The following is a 16,931-nucleotide window of genomic DNA, read 5'->3' as shown; positions in this document are numbered from 1 at the left end:
TACAAAATGGTTATTTATAGAAACATAACATGAATATCAAAATGATATCTGAGAAATAAAATGCTGGTAAAAATCATTTCAACAGGTTTGGACTTAAAAGAAAATATTGTCTTTTGCCCTGAACAGGTTTTAAAAAAAAATACAACAAATTTGTATTAAAGACACTGGACACTATCGGTAATTGTCAAAATCCAGTCTTCTCACTTGGTGTATCTCAACATATATGCATAAAATAACAAACCTGTGAAAATTTGATCTCGATTGGTCGTCGGAGTTGCGAGATAACTATGAAAGAAAAAACACCCTTGTCACACGAAGTTGTGTGTTTTCAGATGCTTGATTTCGAGACCTCAAATTCCTAACTTGAGGTCTCGAAATAAAATTCCTGGACAATTACTTCTTTCTCGAAAACTACGTCACCTTAGAGGGAGCCGTTTCTCACAATGTTTTATATTATCAACCTCTCCCCATTACTCGTTACCAAGTGAGGTTTTATGCCGATAATTATTTTGAGTAATTATCAATAGTGTCCACTGCCTTTAAAGAAAATATTGTCTTTTGCCCTGAACTTTCTTTTTTTTAAATACAACAAATTTGTATTAAGCAGACTTCAGTAGGAAGAATATCTTGTCTGAAAATGGAAATGGCCTTGCCCTTTCGAAAGTAAAACTCCCGGCCTAGACCCACCACTTTAAATAATTGCTGATATACAATGATTGGCTAAGACCTGGTCCCAATTTCATTGCTCTGCTTACCGTAAGCAAATAATCAGCGCTTACAGAAGCAGGGAAGTCTGTGCTTACGTCAATGTTTTTCAGTGGTAAGAAAAGAATTTTTTCACCTAACTAGGCATTCTACGCTTACACAGCAAGCGCAAAATTTTGGCACTTGCAGGTAAGCGGCGAATGGTGATCGTAAGCGCAGAATTTGGCAGCAAGCAGAGCCATATAAGTTGGCCCTGTACATAACTATGAACAAAGTGTAAAAAGTGTTACCATGTGAAGAGAGTTAGTCGCGGCTTCGTTAACTTTGTAATAAAGTGAGGAAAGTTGAAGGTTAGAAAATCCTGAAGATAATTATGATATAGACCATTAGCACATGACGTCATTTGAGTATTACACCCTCACCTCGAGGTCCAAAGGTTAATTATTGGCCAATTCTGTGCGCCTTGCGTTCAAATCTTGTTTCATCGTCGGTTCACCTCTAAGATGATGGCTTGATTTTCCTGATTTTCTTAAGCATTTTTAATCTGTTTATCTTAAATTGTCCAGCATTGTTCTTACTTGCTTAACTTTTTAATAATTGACTTTGGTCGGTTGTAATTTTCTTAATCATTTTTAATCTGTTTTTCTTAAATTGGTCTGTATTACTGTAGCTTAATATTTGTTAACCTCTGTGAAGCACCTCGGAACCCTTTTGGGGTTAAGGGCGCTGTTTAAAAGCCGTTTATTATTATTATTAATGATGACGTCAATGCATAAGGTTTGTTGATTCTGAAAAGATGGGGGAGCCAGAAGTGGTATCTGTTCTCCTATGCGTCAACTTTAGACAACGCCTGACCTGTCTACATGAGCGATAGTATGTACAGAAAAATATTTCTGATTACTTCATAGCGTCTCCACCAAAATGTACTTGAATTGAAGATGAAGTTCACACTGCCGACAGGGAACAATTTCATAAAAGCTGTTTAGCAGAAAAATACTCCTCGAAAAATTTCTTTGCTAAGCAAATATTTAATGGGGCACCAGTCACACCAATGTAAACTCAATGTAATTTTGGCTGGTAACCTGTTTCTGTTAAGCGATACTTTTATTTGCTTATCAAGTCTTTGTGCTGACAGGTTTTATGAAATTGGGCCCAGATCAGTTCCTATCATCACCCTAACAATCTTGGCTGCATCATTTTGAGGCTTATGTCCCAATGTGTTATACAGTGTAGTGCGCATTTTTGGATTTTGCAGCATTACATTATTGGTTATGCTTACCTGCTTACCACGATTTGATTGTGCAATTTGACGCCCAAATGGCAAGCGTGGCAGACAGTATAGCCAGTGCAATGGGTCCGTTCAAACAAAAACACAGTTTAAAAGTTGAGGCCAATCCCCCCCAAACACGCCCTGTACTTTTAAAGCTTTTTCAAAAAGTTCAACAGATGGCGATCTTAACACATTTCAAACTTCTTATAAATGCATATCAACTGGAGTACTGGGTTTAAAAGGTCGTATATTGCAAGCATTTTATTTGGGGTGGAGGCGGCAATCATAAAAAGTGTCAACAAAGGGGAGGTTTTCCATAACTTCTTTGCTTGACTCTTCTGAAGTACCAGTAATTTCCTTTCATTTCTGTGTATTTTTTTTTTTAAGTACTCAGAAATACTATTTCTTTTTGAACTAATAGTTTGCAAACTGACAGTGGGCAAAAATTACAGCCGTAGCTTTAGCAAAATTTACGATGCTCAGCAGATCTTTACGCTTATCTCAAATCGGTTGATGATTGCTATGAAGGAGACTAAGCGATATGGACCATTTTCATAGTGCTGCTTAACTATAAGCAAATTTTCGTGCTTACTGTTGCACAAATATTTGCTAGGGTACAAGCGTATTTCACAGGTAAGCAGAAAAATTAGGGGGCTATATTGCACGTTCACCATGAATCTGCAATGTGACGTCATTAATTTTCGTACAGTAAGCACCGGAAGGTTAGCACGCCTTTTCGTGTGCTTACAGTTAGCAGCTCTATGGAATGGAAATCATACAATAAGCACAAAATCAGCCGCTAAGCAGCTCTATGAAACTGGGCTCTGATCTTCAGCTTAGAGTGGTCTTTAGAGGATTGGAGCTGGTGGTTGAATGTTGTACTTTGTGGTGACGTTGCGCTGAGCTTCGGCTGCCACGCTTAGAGAGAATAGATGAGCCATTTCCATTTCCGTCCGAGCTAGATCAATTGCCTTCTCGAAATAGTCTTTGGCGGAGGACATGTTGCCTCTGAAAATAAAATCAAATTAAAAAAAAATGATTTCTTCAACTTTTATCTTGGTCAGCCAAAATCCCACCCAGTTCAATTCAATACTCGCATTTCTTTCCATACTTCATTAAAAAATTCTAAACAAAACTTAACAAAAACAAAGAAGTAAAAATTAATCCAGTTTTACATGAAACCAACCGAGCATCTTTTAGAAGCCTGGGCAAGTGGTGAAATGCCGGACGGACAAACGAAATATAAACAGAAACAAGAAAGTACAGACACACAGGTTCAACAGACAGAAACGATGAACGCTAATGAGAAATTAAAGTTGTCAATATTCTGAAGCCAAGGAAATTCACTTAATCTCTACTTGCAAATGTTTCGGCCGAAATTTTATGCCTCAAGGCCTTAAAAAAAGTGGGCGTATTTGCCTTACCTCTGTACTTCAATGGTCCCCAGTGTCTCATACGCAAAGTCACACTTGCTGTCAATCTCCAAAGCCTTCTTAATCATCCCTATAGCTCCGTCAGCATCCTTCTTCCAAGTTAGGTGTAGAAGTCTAGAGTAACAAAACAAAACATGAGACAAATGTCATCAGACATGATTTAGGGCCTTTCTCAAACCTCAACTTGGGCTACATCTCCGACTTGGGCACAGCATGTTGCGCTCACGCAGTGAAACGCAGCTCAGCATTTATGCATTTTGAGGTAGTGTGTAGAAAGGCCCTTAATTTCTTTGTTTATACCCGGCAACAGAGGGCGCTGTTTAGTGACGTGGGTTCTCCACAATAGTTGTTTCAATCTTGTGTATCCCTACAAAGGCTTTAACCTCCATAAGGAGAACCCAATCTTTTAACAAAAGGTAGGGTCATAGATTACTCCCTCTCAGAAATGACCTCACAACCTTATTTGGTTAGAGGCTCACAGCCATTGATAGTACAAACTTTTTCTGAGAAATATATGGTTTGGAATTTTTTTTGAGAATACCAGAACGAATTGGAGACACAATAGGGAGGGGAGGGGATGCATTGGACCCTCAACCACGACATGCAATTGACAATGTTTCACTTACCCTCTATGTACGTAAGCTGTTGGGTTATCCGGCTCTAAGACTATAGCTTTCTGGAAGTGCTCGTCAGCAACGGAAAACTGTCCCTGATCGCTCTGGGCCTAGAAAACCAAAAATATTCAACAATTAGAGTTTTCTTAACAGGAAGATCATCAAAAATTGTCAAACATTGATTCTTTTCAGAATCAACACTACTCAAAAGAGATTTTACTCATGGTGCTACTGCAAACCTCACCTAGTAGACCTTTACCACGGTGCAGTCATCTTAATTTTACTCCAAACTGAGGATGGACAAAATAATAGTATGGTGCCATGCGCAATGAATGTTAGGATTCATTACTGTTATTGGAAACAAGGAACATGACCAAGATGGTGACAGCGTGATAAGGATCTATACAAGATAATCGAAACAACAAACAAACAATCAAATGCATTCCAATCACTAACCTGAGCGTATAATGCGAAGGCCTCAGCACACGTAGGAAACGTCTTAGTGCTATTCTCTAGTTGCTGCATCGCTGCCTGTAGCTGCATTGGGCTCTGGTGTACGAGGGCCAGTCTGTATTTGGCGTAGCTGTACTGGGCATGGGCCAGGGCAAAATTGCTGTTCAGTTTGTTGCATTTCTCAAAGTCTTGGGCCGCGTCGTCGATTCTGTCTAGAAGGAGGTTGAGCTGTGGGTGGCAAAAGAAGTATAGTTATGTAATGTTGATTTACTACCAGCAGCTCATTTTAACAAAATGCTAGGATTAATCCTATCTTGAGTTAGGCCCAGTATAAACTCCTCCTAACTTAGGATGGGTTCAATGCGTACTAACATCTATGGTTACGGAACTTAACTCGTCAAAAGTCCTTAGATTAATCTTAAGTTAGGAAGAGATTTGTGAAATCGACGGCTGAACTTGAAATAACCTACGGCACCCACAGCAGTTGCCACGGTGCTCTTTGCTTTTGCTGTGGTGCCCTTTGCTTTTGCTGTGGTGCCCTTTGATTTTGCTGTGGTGCCCTTTGCTTTTGCTGTGGTGCCCTTTGCAAGTTTATTTCCCTCATAGAGTGTCCCTCACAAAATCGCTGTGCCCCCTTAATACAAGGGAAGTTCAAGGCCTGCTATACTAAAACATGATTTCCCGAATACCCCAATTCAAACGAATGTAAAACCAAAACGAAGGCTTGAAGGGTAAATTAGTCTGATCCCTTTTAGATTAGATTTACTATTAAATGTTAGTAGAGCATACAGGGGACATGACTTTACCTGTCCTCTATGGTGGTAGATGTCAGCATTATCCGGATCGATCCTGACAGCCGTAGCGAAGTCATTCATCGCATCAGTGGAGTTGCCCTCCTGCATGTGCATGCTTCCACGCTTGATCAGAGCATTAGCTCGCAACTAATGAGAAAAGTAAGAAAAATAACTAGACATTAGGTGTTATATAGTGCATATCTGACACAAACACGGTTATTTGTTGTTTTCTTCCGCACTTGATCAGACCTTAATCTCTTAACTAATAAGAAAAGTAAGAAGAAAAGAATCAAAATAAATAGACATTATGTGCATGTGCAAATCCACCACAAAATAGTTATTTGTTGTTTTCTTACAAATGCAACTTCTTTATTTGGATCAACTTTTTGAGCTGAAGATCAGGATGAGAAAAGTAAAAAGAAAAAATAACTAGACATTGTGTGCATGTTCATTATATCTGCCACAAAACGGCATTGTTTTCTTACAAACGCAAACTCCTCATTTGGACAAACTTTTTTAGCATAACCACAGAATCGGGATGACATTAGTTTAAAAAAAAAAGCAAAGTACACATCAGTCCTACCTTCTTATTCCCGTCTTCCATGTAGATAAGTTTGTCCAGATCGGGTCTAGCCTCAGTGGCTTGTCCCTTCAGCAGGAAGAAAGTCGCTCTCATTAATAAGGCCTCTGCTAGTTTATCTCCTTCCCTCAGGATCTCATCATCGCAAGCTTCGAGCACACCCTCGTACTCACCGCTGGTGAAGAGATGCAGGGCCTTCCGGTACCCAGTGTTGCTCCTGCAAGACATTTGATAAGGTTGCTGTCACACAGGATTAAGGGTTAAAGGATTCGGGTATTTTTTCAAAATATCCACAGATTTACATTAAACTTACACGGTTTGAAGATAATGATAGTGGAAAGCTTCCCTTCAAATATTACTTCCTGAGGTGATGTAGTTTTGAAGAAATGAGTAAAACAAGTCAAAAAATAAATTTTGTCTTAGTTAGACAAAATTATTATAGCACGTATTAACCAATTGTATTATACCATAACATACCATAACTGGTTAATACGTTTTTTCATGCTACATGTAAAACTGAGACGACAATGTTTGTGACATAATGTTGTACTCATTTTCTCAAACACTACAGAACCTCAGTAAGTAATATTTCAAGGAAAGCTTTCTACTATCATTATCTTCAAACTGTGTAAATTTAATGTAAATATGTGGACATTGTGTTTTGTGTTTACAAAAAGTACAACGACCCTTTAAGGCCGTTTGTCTTCACGAAAGGGAAGCTGTACTTGCATCGTTTTCTTGTAATCATTTAATTGTATCCATGTGTGTTTTTTCTACAAGCGTGCAATTTGTTCTGCAACTGTTTTTTCAATTGATAATTTTTCGTTTGAATCTTTCTGTAGTTGCCTAAAGATTTATGCATAGGCCTAGTACATATTGGTGGCTGAAGCTACTGCTGCGGCTGTCACTAAGGTTACTGTTGCTTAGGTTACTGTTGCTTAGGTGACTGTTGCTTAGGTTACTGTTGCTTTGGTTACTGTTGCTTAGGTTACTGTTGCTTAGGTTACCGTTGCTTAGGTTACTGTTGATTGGGTTACGGTTGCTTAGGTTACTGTTGCTTTGGATCTGATATGCTTCAATGCATGCTCACATGAGGATCCCTTGACCTTTGACCTTACCCATTATCCCCTCCACCTTCTTCGTATCCGTCTTCAGATTGTGAGATGCCATCATCCGAGAAGGATGAGAAGTAGGAGCGGATGAACTGCCCTGAGGGTAGACTTGGAACTCGCTCCTGAAAGATGAAACAAATTTAATCTCATTAAACCTGGGCGACCAGTGTCAAAGTCACAACTATTGATTGCTTAGTCGAGTTGCGATTATAGTTTTTCAACTACTCAGTTAATCGTGCTGGCACGACTACTACTAAAATAGTCGCGACAACCTGATTGGTGAACCAATTGTGTCGCTCACGACTATTCACGACAACATTATTTAACTACGAAACACAATCAGACAACAGCGACACAATGCTTACCTCATATCGCTGCTGTGCTCTTTCCTTGCCGAGCTCTTTCAGCATTTTATCTGCTAGCATCATGCTTTGGCCGTGAGTAAAGTTCTCCAAGATACACACTGCAGTAGCATCTGTCAGAAATAAACAAAGATAACATACTCATCACCATTTCATCAGTACAAAAGGGTCATGAACCTGTCTTGCTGTAGTGTACATCACAAGAGAGCGTCGTGGTCGAGTTGGTCTTATCTAGGGCACAGGACTCTAGCTTTGGTGTTGTCAGAGTGTGAGCTCCAATTTTAGTGGTGGGCTCTAAATCCAATTTAGTCCACCAAGGGTGAGCAGTTCAACAATGATATGGGGGGCCATCATTGCTGAAGTGCAATCTGGGGGATTCTGTAATGGACAGCAAATTTGTTAGTTCTGGGCAGGCACGCCCGGCATCGCCCATCTTGGCTATAATACTGGCGGTCTCTGTTATCGGTGGTTTTAATGATCAAAGATGACTTGTGACTTGACTGGAGCAAAAGTGACTTGTGACTTGACTTGACCTGAGCAATAAGTGACTTGTGATTTTTTGTTAAGCAAAGTGACTTGTGACTTGACTTGACATGAGGAAAGATGACCGGCTACTTGACCTGACTTGAGAAAACATTACAGCACTGCAGAATCTTACCTTCCAGACATTGCATCTTCAGATTCATATTCTCAAATGCTTTAGAACGTCTGAATAACGCCTTGACGTATCGAGAGTTGAGCTCCAGTGCCTTACTGCAGTCAGATACAACTTGAGCGTAGTTTTTCTGTGTGAGGAAAAGACAACAATCTTGATATCAATTTTGTAAATGGTGAACTGTTGCTTAAAACCTGGTCTGTTTTATTGGTATGCGCCAACAAATAGGCTGGTCCTGGAGAGAGTGCAATATTAATTCAATAAATTATTGTGTTTGTGCATTCCTTGCTTGGTGACTTTTGTTTCCAACGATTTCACCAACAATTTGGAACCAAATTGCAAAGGGCTGTGTGTGGTAGCCAAACTGTTTGACCATCACTGAGAAGATCCAATCTTTCTCTTTCCAATGATTGATGGTAAGCTTGGGTACAAAGGATGGCCATGAACACAAGGAGTGTTTTTGTGTGTTACATTGTATCTTTGGTGACTAAAGTCCAAATTGGAGATCAGGCAGGGTGCAGTACACCTGTCGACGTAAAGGCAGTGGACACTATTGGTGATTACTCAAAATAATTATTAGCATAAAACCTTACTTGGAAACGAGTAATGGAGAGCTGTTGATAGTATAAAACATTGTGAGAAAGGGCTCTTTCTGAAGTACGTTGTATTCGAAAAGAAGGTATTTTCTACGAACTTGATTTCGAGACCTCAGAATTAGATTTTGAGGTCTCGAAATCAATGCATCTGAAAGCACACAACTTTGTGTGACAATGTGTGTTTTTTCTTTCATTCTTATCCAGCAACTTCGCCGACCAATTTAGCTCAAATTTCCACAGGTTTGTTATTTTATGCATTATATGCTGAGATACACCAAGTGAGAAGACTTGTCTTTGACAACTACCAATAGTGTCCAGTGTCTTCAAGAAGCCAATGGGATTGAAAGGGTTTTAAACAACAAATGAACTGAGTGGTTCAACGAGTTCTTCAAACCCTAGATTGTTGTAATTTTATAACCAAAGTTACTGTCGGTAAGGACGTTAGTTTTCCTTACCAACTGCTCATGCGCCGCAGCTCTGTTCTGGTAGAAAGTGGAGAGATCTTTGGTCTTATCCCGAGGGACAAGGTCGATGGCCTCATTGTAGCAGGCAATAGCTTGGTCATAGCGACCCGCTTTGAAGTACTTATTGCCCTTGTTCTTGCTACTCTGGGCTTTCTCTTCGGGAGTCTGCAAGAAGAAAAAACAAATACATGAGAGATAAGCCTGGACGATATGACGATAATATCGTCACAATACGATATTGAAAACAATATCGCCAATATCGATGTTGGTTAAATTTAACGATATTTTTTTTCATAGACGATATCTTTCAAAATAACGAGTATTTCCCACAGATTTCTTACAATCTCACAGGTAAATAAGATTTGTTAGGGCTGATGCCGTCTTTTACGACTTCGAATGAAAGTTGTGGCTGAACGCATACCTTGTAAACATCATCATATCTAGACATGGCGGTCTCTCTTTGCAGCGCTGAAGCATGACCAACGTTCTTGAACCGTTTATGTGGTGTGAATACCTGGAGCAGAGTATCTATCACCTCGATCCCACTGTTATTATGGTACTTTATTATTAGGGGATGCATGAACTGAGTGCTGCCGTGGCCAAGCGTGGGTGCAAAGCTGTAGGGGAATTTGGAACTGTTTTGGCCATACAGCTATATAAAATAGCATCGGTCGTGTTGACGGTGAGTTGACCAACACAAGCGAATCGACTGTGAATATCCATGCACATGTATAGTGATGATTGTGAACGCATTGGAATAACTAGACAGCGAAGCTGCCATGGCGAGCTGCCGATTGCCAGATAGAACCAATGACTGACAGAAAAACCAATCATTTGATCAACTGATGGTCACAGGGGTGGAGACATTGACAAGTATGAAGTTAAGACCATTTTAAGGTTTTCATCTTTTCATATTATCTACATGTAAGCAGCAATATTTGATTGAAGTTTTAAATCTGTACATCATTGCAATAAAGAATGATGACCATTTAAAGGGACACGTTGCCTTGGAGCGGACGAGTTGGCGGTATAAAAAGCATTTCTAACCATTTGAGCTAAAACAATGAAAACCTTAAAGGAACCTGTTGCCTTGGGCCGGTCGAGGTGGTCTTTGAAAAGCGCTTGTAACTGTTTGCTATAAAATGCATATATGGTTGGAAAGATGTTTTAAAAGTAGAGTACAATGATCCACACGAATTTGCCACAACACTTTTAGTTTAAAATTTTGTTCACTTAATCACTCATGTTACAAGAAGAAACATTACTAATGTACAATTTGACGTTAAGTAAACTCTGTTACTGAGCAGCACTCCTCATGCACTTCATGAGGAGTGCAGTGAGGGTGACATGGTCATGGGTGAGCACGGTGAGACTGACTGAGTTTATTATTAGTCGTCTGTCTGTATATTTTTACTAAAACTAAAAGTAAGTAGGCCTGTTTGTAAAAAAACATGCCCAAACCTAAATTATTATTTTAATATTACCGATAATAATTATAATATTCAGAATCAGAATCAAATCAAATGAAAAAGTGGTTCCATGATTATGAATATGATATGGGGGTAGGCCTATATATGATTCAGAAACATGAGAAACTAGTGCCTTTTTGAGGCAATGGTTAGGTTGAAGGAGTTTGAACAAAATATCCAAGATAAACATGATGAACCACATGTTGTTCAATGTGGGAGGGGCTAGGTTTAGGTAGGGGTGGTTCCATGGTGGACGTGTAGGGCCGGCCTAGGTGGTTTTGGGACACTAGATAGAAATCACATACCCGTTCGTCCGTTAACGGTGCGGGATCGTCCCCGGTCAAATCAGACCCTGTTTTACCAGCTGTTTCCCCGCCAATTTTGTCAGAACTTCTCCTGTGATAGAAGTAGGCTCCCACTGCCGCCCCGATTGCCAATGGAGCCCCAATAGCGAGCGCAACTTGCCATGATTTTGGCCAAGAACCACCAACATCGGTGCCCGGTTTACTAGCACCCGCCATTTTGAAACCGTGCCTTCCTAGTCAACCTTGTCCCCAAGATGTTATGTCAAGAACATTATGCGTTGCAAACCTGTAGCAATATCATCGAACCCGCTTAAAATGAAAACGACGTGAAAATTTCATTTAATGTTCACGAGATTCGGAAGGAAAGGAAAGTTTAAAAGCTTGTCAACAACCGTCACTACCTATTTACGATTGACTTTCATAAACTGGGTAAAAAGGTCTCACCTTAAAAATCTTGACGGCAAAATTAAGCAATTATAGGTATTTTTCACATTAAGTTGAATAAAATTAATCCTCCTGTAGTTTCTGTGTAAAAAAAACATTGAAAGTGACCGATGATAGTTGACGGTATTTGACCAAAACATAACCCGTGTTTCTTGTGCTCATTTTGCTTCAAACTTCAGCCGGTCTCATTGCAAAGCACAAGAGTATCCGAAGTAATTAAACTGGCAACAGCAGTCCTCCCACCAGATATCTATTTGCTTACAGTTATCATACGCTGACATGAGAAAAAAAAGTATTATACTTTGGTTCCAAGTCTGTGATCATAGTCTACAAAAACATTGGCTTGACCTATAACAAATTGCAACAGAAAAAGTAGAAAAAGTAAGCAGTGGAAATATGGACATTTGCATATAAATTAAAAATTTCCATTTTTACCCCTATTTTCAACAATGTTTGTGTGCATACACCCTATAGTAAAATTTAGATAATATTTCCGGGTTGTTCTAAAACCCCCTCAACCCCCTCGACCCCCACGACCCACGACCCACGACTCTCCGACGTCCGCCCCGTGTTCGAAGAATGTCCCAATTCCGAATTCATAAAATGTCACTTTACGGCCGAGTAAGAATTAAGTCCCCGATTTAGAATTCACAGTGTGTGATCCGCGACGCAACTTCCTTCCACGACTAGGCTTGACTTCAAGTCTGAGACTGCGGTTATATTTATCTGCATCAGCCACACAGAATAGGAGACTTTCCAACGCTAGGTGGCAGCAGACATACCGGGTAAATTTCCATTGTTTATGTAGTTCTGAACATGCGCATAATTCTGAGAACAATGGATTTACCCGGTAAGTCTGCTGCCCTCTATCGTCCCAGAAAGTCTCCCATTGGGAGTACTCTCCGCTTCCGCACGACAAGTGCACACCGATTGGGGACCCCAAACACGTCCGTGTGGCCATTCGGTCGGTCGGGCGGGTCATGGATGTAGAATTCCACCTCCATGGTCGGATCTACAACCTTGAGCTCCGCTTAGAGCAACTAGTAGTACCATAGTACACAGAACGAGAGCGATCGGCCGGAAATGGGTCCGCCTGATCATCACGTAATGAATTGGCCGTAATCGTAGTCGGGCGGTACACGCAGGTTCCCAGTTGGGATAATAATCTTGGATCGGCCAAGAGCTACACGTGGAAATACCGCGGTTTTTTATTTGTACATCACAATTGCACAGGCCCGATCTCGGCAGCCAATCATGCGAAGTTTGCTTCGTGCATACTACGTGTCTCGTACGCTGTGTTGTAATGTGCGAGGCATGGTAGTCGATGTCAGCATACACAATTTTGTGTGTGATTGGCTGAGATTGTGAACTGTGGCAATTTCGGTGTACATAAAAAAAGATCGCGCAAAAGTCGATGGTCGAGGGGGTCGTGGGTCGTGGGTCGAGGGGGTCGAGGGGGTTTTAGAACAACCCAATATTTCCAAATCAAATTTGTAAGCAAAAGTCTCTTGAAACCCCAAAAAACAAAGTATCAAAGAATAGAAAGAATTACCCACGTACGGTAATTTGCATAATTTGCATAAATCAGATTTGCCGTTTCGCCTTTGTTTTTACAAATGTATGTGTGCACCCGCGTGTGGTATAGTTGTAAAGTTGATACATTGTCACATCACAATTTTCATGCAAATATCTCTTGGAAACCAGGAAACCTCCCAAACATAGTATCTAAATATTATATTCAAAGTTTCCGTAGAGGAGTGACTCGTTTTTGCCAGTGTTTCGTGTGCATTGACGTCATTTGTGGGACACGAAAACCGATGACGAGCCCCAATAAGTCAGTAATACTAATTTGGAAAAATACGAAAAATTACTCTAAATCAAGCTAGATTCTTCAATAATTAATCTGAAGATTTGAACAAGGATCCGTTCTGAGGATTGCTTTTTGAAGAAATAAATCCTAAATAGTGTTACATTAAAGGACTTAGTGAAGTTTAGTAATAACGCCTGACACTAACTTGCACTATTTCTTTCGGATACTTATTAGTGTGTGGGACCGGCCGGCAATTGTATATGTAGTAAGCGGTAGATGTTAGTTTCCAAACGCCAGGAGTCGATCGCTACTCGAAAGGATCCGATGTAATCAGTAGTCGTCAAACGGAGCAGCAATACGTAGACTCGCTACCATTCCTTGAGCTTTTTCTCCCTAAGATTTGTTTGTGTTTTTTTGTATGGTAGATACACCGATATTTTGGAGTTTCGCTCTAAAGTTCAGACATTTAGTTTATTTATTTTTATTCACAACCATTAATATATTGCTGATTTTTAAAGTATATTTCAAGATTTTTAAATATACAACAAAGCAATGCGTATCCACAGAATACAAACTCTTCATCAACTAAAAGGGTATGATTTGTTAAAAACGGTTTATCAATACGGTATTCTTCAGATTAAACTAATCAAAGACTGCCATTACCTATACAAAGGATTCCTGTGTCATTACTGATTTTATCGTATTTTTATAAAACTCCATTACATTTATTTCAGATTTTTAAAAATTTAAGACCACGAGTCCCTTTGCAGCATACTGTGCGTGTGCATCAGTTTACGATTTCATCAACGCCACGGGTCGATCTTTAAAAACAGTTTATCAACACGTTATTGTTCAAACGAAACCAATCAAAGCCTGCCAGTCCCTAAACAAAGCATTCATGTAGCATTACTGATTTTATCATAATTTTATGAAGCTCCATTATATTTATTTCAGATTTTTGAAAATTAAAGACCACGCGAGTCCTGTCGCAGCATAGGCTACTGTTCGTGTGTATCCAACACCGCTGTGCGCACAGTTTAAGATTTCATCAACGCCACGGGTCGATTTGTAAAACAGTTTATCAATACGGTATCATTCAAATTGTGCCTAACAAAGACCGGCATTAACCAAACAAAGGATTCATGTAGCACTACTGATTTAATCATAATTTTATAAAGCTCCGTTTATTTCAGATTTTTGAAAATTACACACCACGAGTCCCTTTGCAGCATACTTTGTACGTGTACTACACTGCTGTGTGTACAGCTTAAGATTTCATCAACGCCACGGGTCGATTTATAAAACAGTTTATCAACATGTTATTGTTCAAACGAAGCCAACAAAGCATTCATGTAGCATTACTGATTTAATCATAATTTTATAAAGCTCCGTTATATTTTTTAATTCAGATTTTTGAAAATTACACACCACGAGTCCCTTTGCAGCATACTGTGCGTGTGTACAACACTGCTTTGCGTACAGTTTACAATTTCATCAACGCCACGGGTCGATTTGTAAAACGCTTTATCAATACGTTATCATTCAAACGAAGCCAATCCAAGACTGTCATTCCCTATAAAAAGCATTCATGTAGCATTACTGATTTTATCATAATTTTATAAATCTCCGTTATATTTATTTCAGTTTTTCGAAAATTACACACCACGAGTCCCTTTGCAGCATACTTTGTACGTGTACTGCACTGCTGTGCGTACAGTTTAAGATTTCATCAACGCCACGGGTCGATTTATAAAAAAGTTTATCAACATGTTATTGTTCAAACGAAGCCAATCCAAGACTGCCAGTACTCAAACAAAGCATTCATGTAGCAATACTGATTTAATCATAATTTTATAAAGCTCCGTTATATTTATTTCAGATTTTTGAAAATTACACACCACGAGTCCCTTTGCAGCATACTTTGTACGTGTACTACACTGCTGTGCGTACAGTTTAAGATTTCATCAACGCCACGGGTCGATTTATAAAACAGTTTATCAACATGTTATTGTTCAAACGAAGCCAATCCAAGACTGCCAGTACTCAAACAAAGCATTCATGTAGCAATACTGATTTAATCATAATTTTATAAAGCTCCGTTATATTTATTTCAGATTTTTGAAAATTACACACCACGAGTCCCTTTGCAGCATACTTTGTATGTGTACTACACTGCTGTGCGTACAGTTTAAGATTTCATCAACGCCACGGGTCGATTTATAAAACAGTTTATCAACATGTTATTGTTCAAACGAAGCCAATCAAAGACTGCCAGTACTCAAACAAAGCATTCATGTAGCATTACTGATTTAATCATAATTTTATAAAGCTCCGTTATATTTATTTCAGATTTTTGAAAATTACACACCACGAGTCCCTTTGCAGCATACTGTGCGTGTGTACAACACTGCTGTGCGTACAGTTTACAGTTTCATCAACGCCACGGGTCGATTTGTAAAACGCTTTATCAATACGTTATCATTCAAACGAAGCCAATCCAAGACTGTCATTCCCTATAAAAAGCATTCATGTAGCATTACTGATTTTGTCATAGTTTTATAAAGCTCCGTTACATTTATTTCTGATTTTTGAAAATAACACACCACGATTCCCTTTGCAGCATACTTTGTACGTGTACTACACTGCTGTGCGTACAGTTTAAGATTTCATCAACGCCACGGGTCGATTTATAAAACAGTTTATCAACATGTTATTGTTCAAACGAAGCCAATCCAAGACTGCCAGTACTCAAACAAAGCATTCATGTAGCATTACTGATTTGATCATATTTGTATAAACCTCCATTATATTTGTTTCAGATTTTTGAAAACTACACACAACGAGTCCCTTTGCAGCATACTGTGCGTGTGTACAACACTGCTGTGCGTACAGTTTACAATTTCATCAACGCCACGGGTCGATTTGTAAAACGCTTTATCAATACGTTATCATTCAAACGAAGCCAATCCAAGACTGTCATTCCCTATAAAAAGCATTCATGTAGCATTACTGATTTTATCATAGTTTTATAAAGCTCCGTTACATTTATTTCTGATTTTTGAAAATAACACACCACGATTCCCTTTGCAGCATACTTTGTACGTGTACTACACTGCTGTGCGTACAGTTTAAGATTTCATCAACGCCACGGGTCGATTTATAAAACAGTTTATCAACATGTTATTGTTCAAACGAAGCCAATCAAAGACTGCCAGTACTCAAACAAAGCATTCATGTAGCATTACTGATTTAATCATAATTTTATAAAGCTCCGTTATATTTATTTCAGATTTTTGAAAATTACACACCACGAGTCCCTTTGCAGCATACTGTGCGTGTGTACAACACTGCTGTGCGTACAGTTTACAGTTTCATCAACGCCACGGGTCGATTTGTAAAACGCTTTATCAATACGTTATCATTCAAACGAAGCCAATCCAAGACTGTCATTCCCTATAAAAAGCATTCATGTAGCATTACTGATTTTGTCATAGTTTTATAAAGCTCCGTTACATTTATTTCTGATTTTTGAAAATAACACACCACGATTCCCTTTGCAGCATACTTTGTACGTGTACTACACTGCTGTGCGTACAGTTTAAGATTTCATCAACGCCACGGGTCGATTTATAAAACAGTTTATCAACATGTTATTGTTCAAACGAAGCCAATCAAAGACTGCCAGTACTCAAACAAAGCATTCATGTAGCATTACTGATTTAATCATAATTTTATAAAGCTCCGTTATATTTATTTCAGATTTTTGAAAATTACACACCACGAGTCCCTTTGCAGCATACTGTGCGTGTGTACAACACTGCTGTGCGTACAGTTTACAGTTTCATCAACGCCACGGGTCGATTTG

General features: G+C 39.2%; 1 protein-coding gene across 1 annotated transcript; it reads right to left on the bottom strand.

Annotated features, from left to right (window-relative positions):
• Positions 1-520: 520 nt before the first annotated feature.
• On the bottom strand, positions 521-11,034 carry LOC117301376 (mitochondrial import receptor subunit TOM70-like). Its single transcript, XM_033785311.1, has 11 exons — positions 10,813-11,034; positions 9,030-9,203; positions 7,982-8,108; positions 7,327-7,436; positions 6,968-7,083; positions 5,853-6,066; positions 5,282-5,416; positions 4,479-4,703; positions 4,035-4,132; positions 3,400-3,522; positions 521-2,983 (listed from the first exon to the last, which is right to left on the bottom strand). The coding sequence occupies exons 1-11, from the start codon at positions 11,026-11,028 to the stop codon at positions 2,824-2,826; spliced, it is 1,698 nt and encodes a 565-aa protein (XP_033641202.1). The 5' UTR covers positions 11,029-11,034; the 3' UTR covers positions 521-2,823.
• Between the last annotated feature and the right edge of the window lie 5,897 nt (positions 11,035-16,931).

This window comes from Asterias rubens, chromosome 17 (genome assembly GCF_902459465.1).
Source record: "Asterias rubens chromosome 17, eAstRub1.3, whole genome shotgun sequence".
Lineage (NCBI taxonomy): Eukaryota > Metazoa > Echinodermata > Asteroidea > Forcipulatida > Asteriidae > Asterias > Asterias rubens.
Note: the sequence above shows the minus strand (reverse complement) of the source record. Positions and strands in the feature narration are given on the sequence as shown.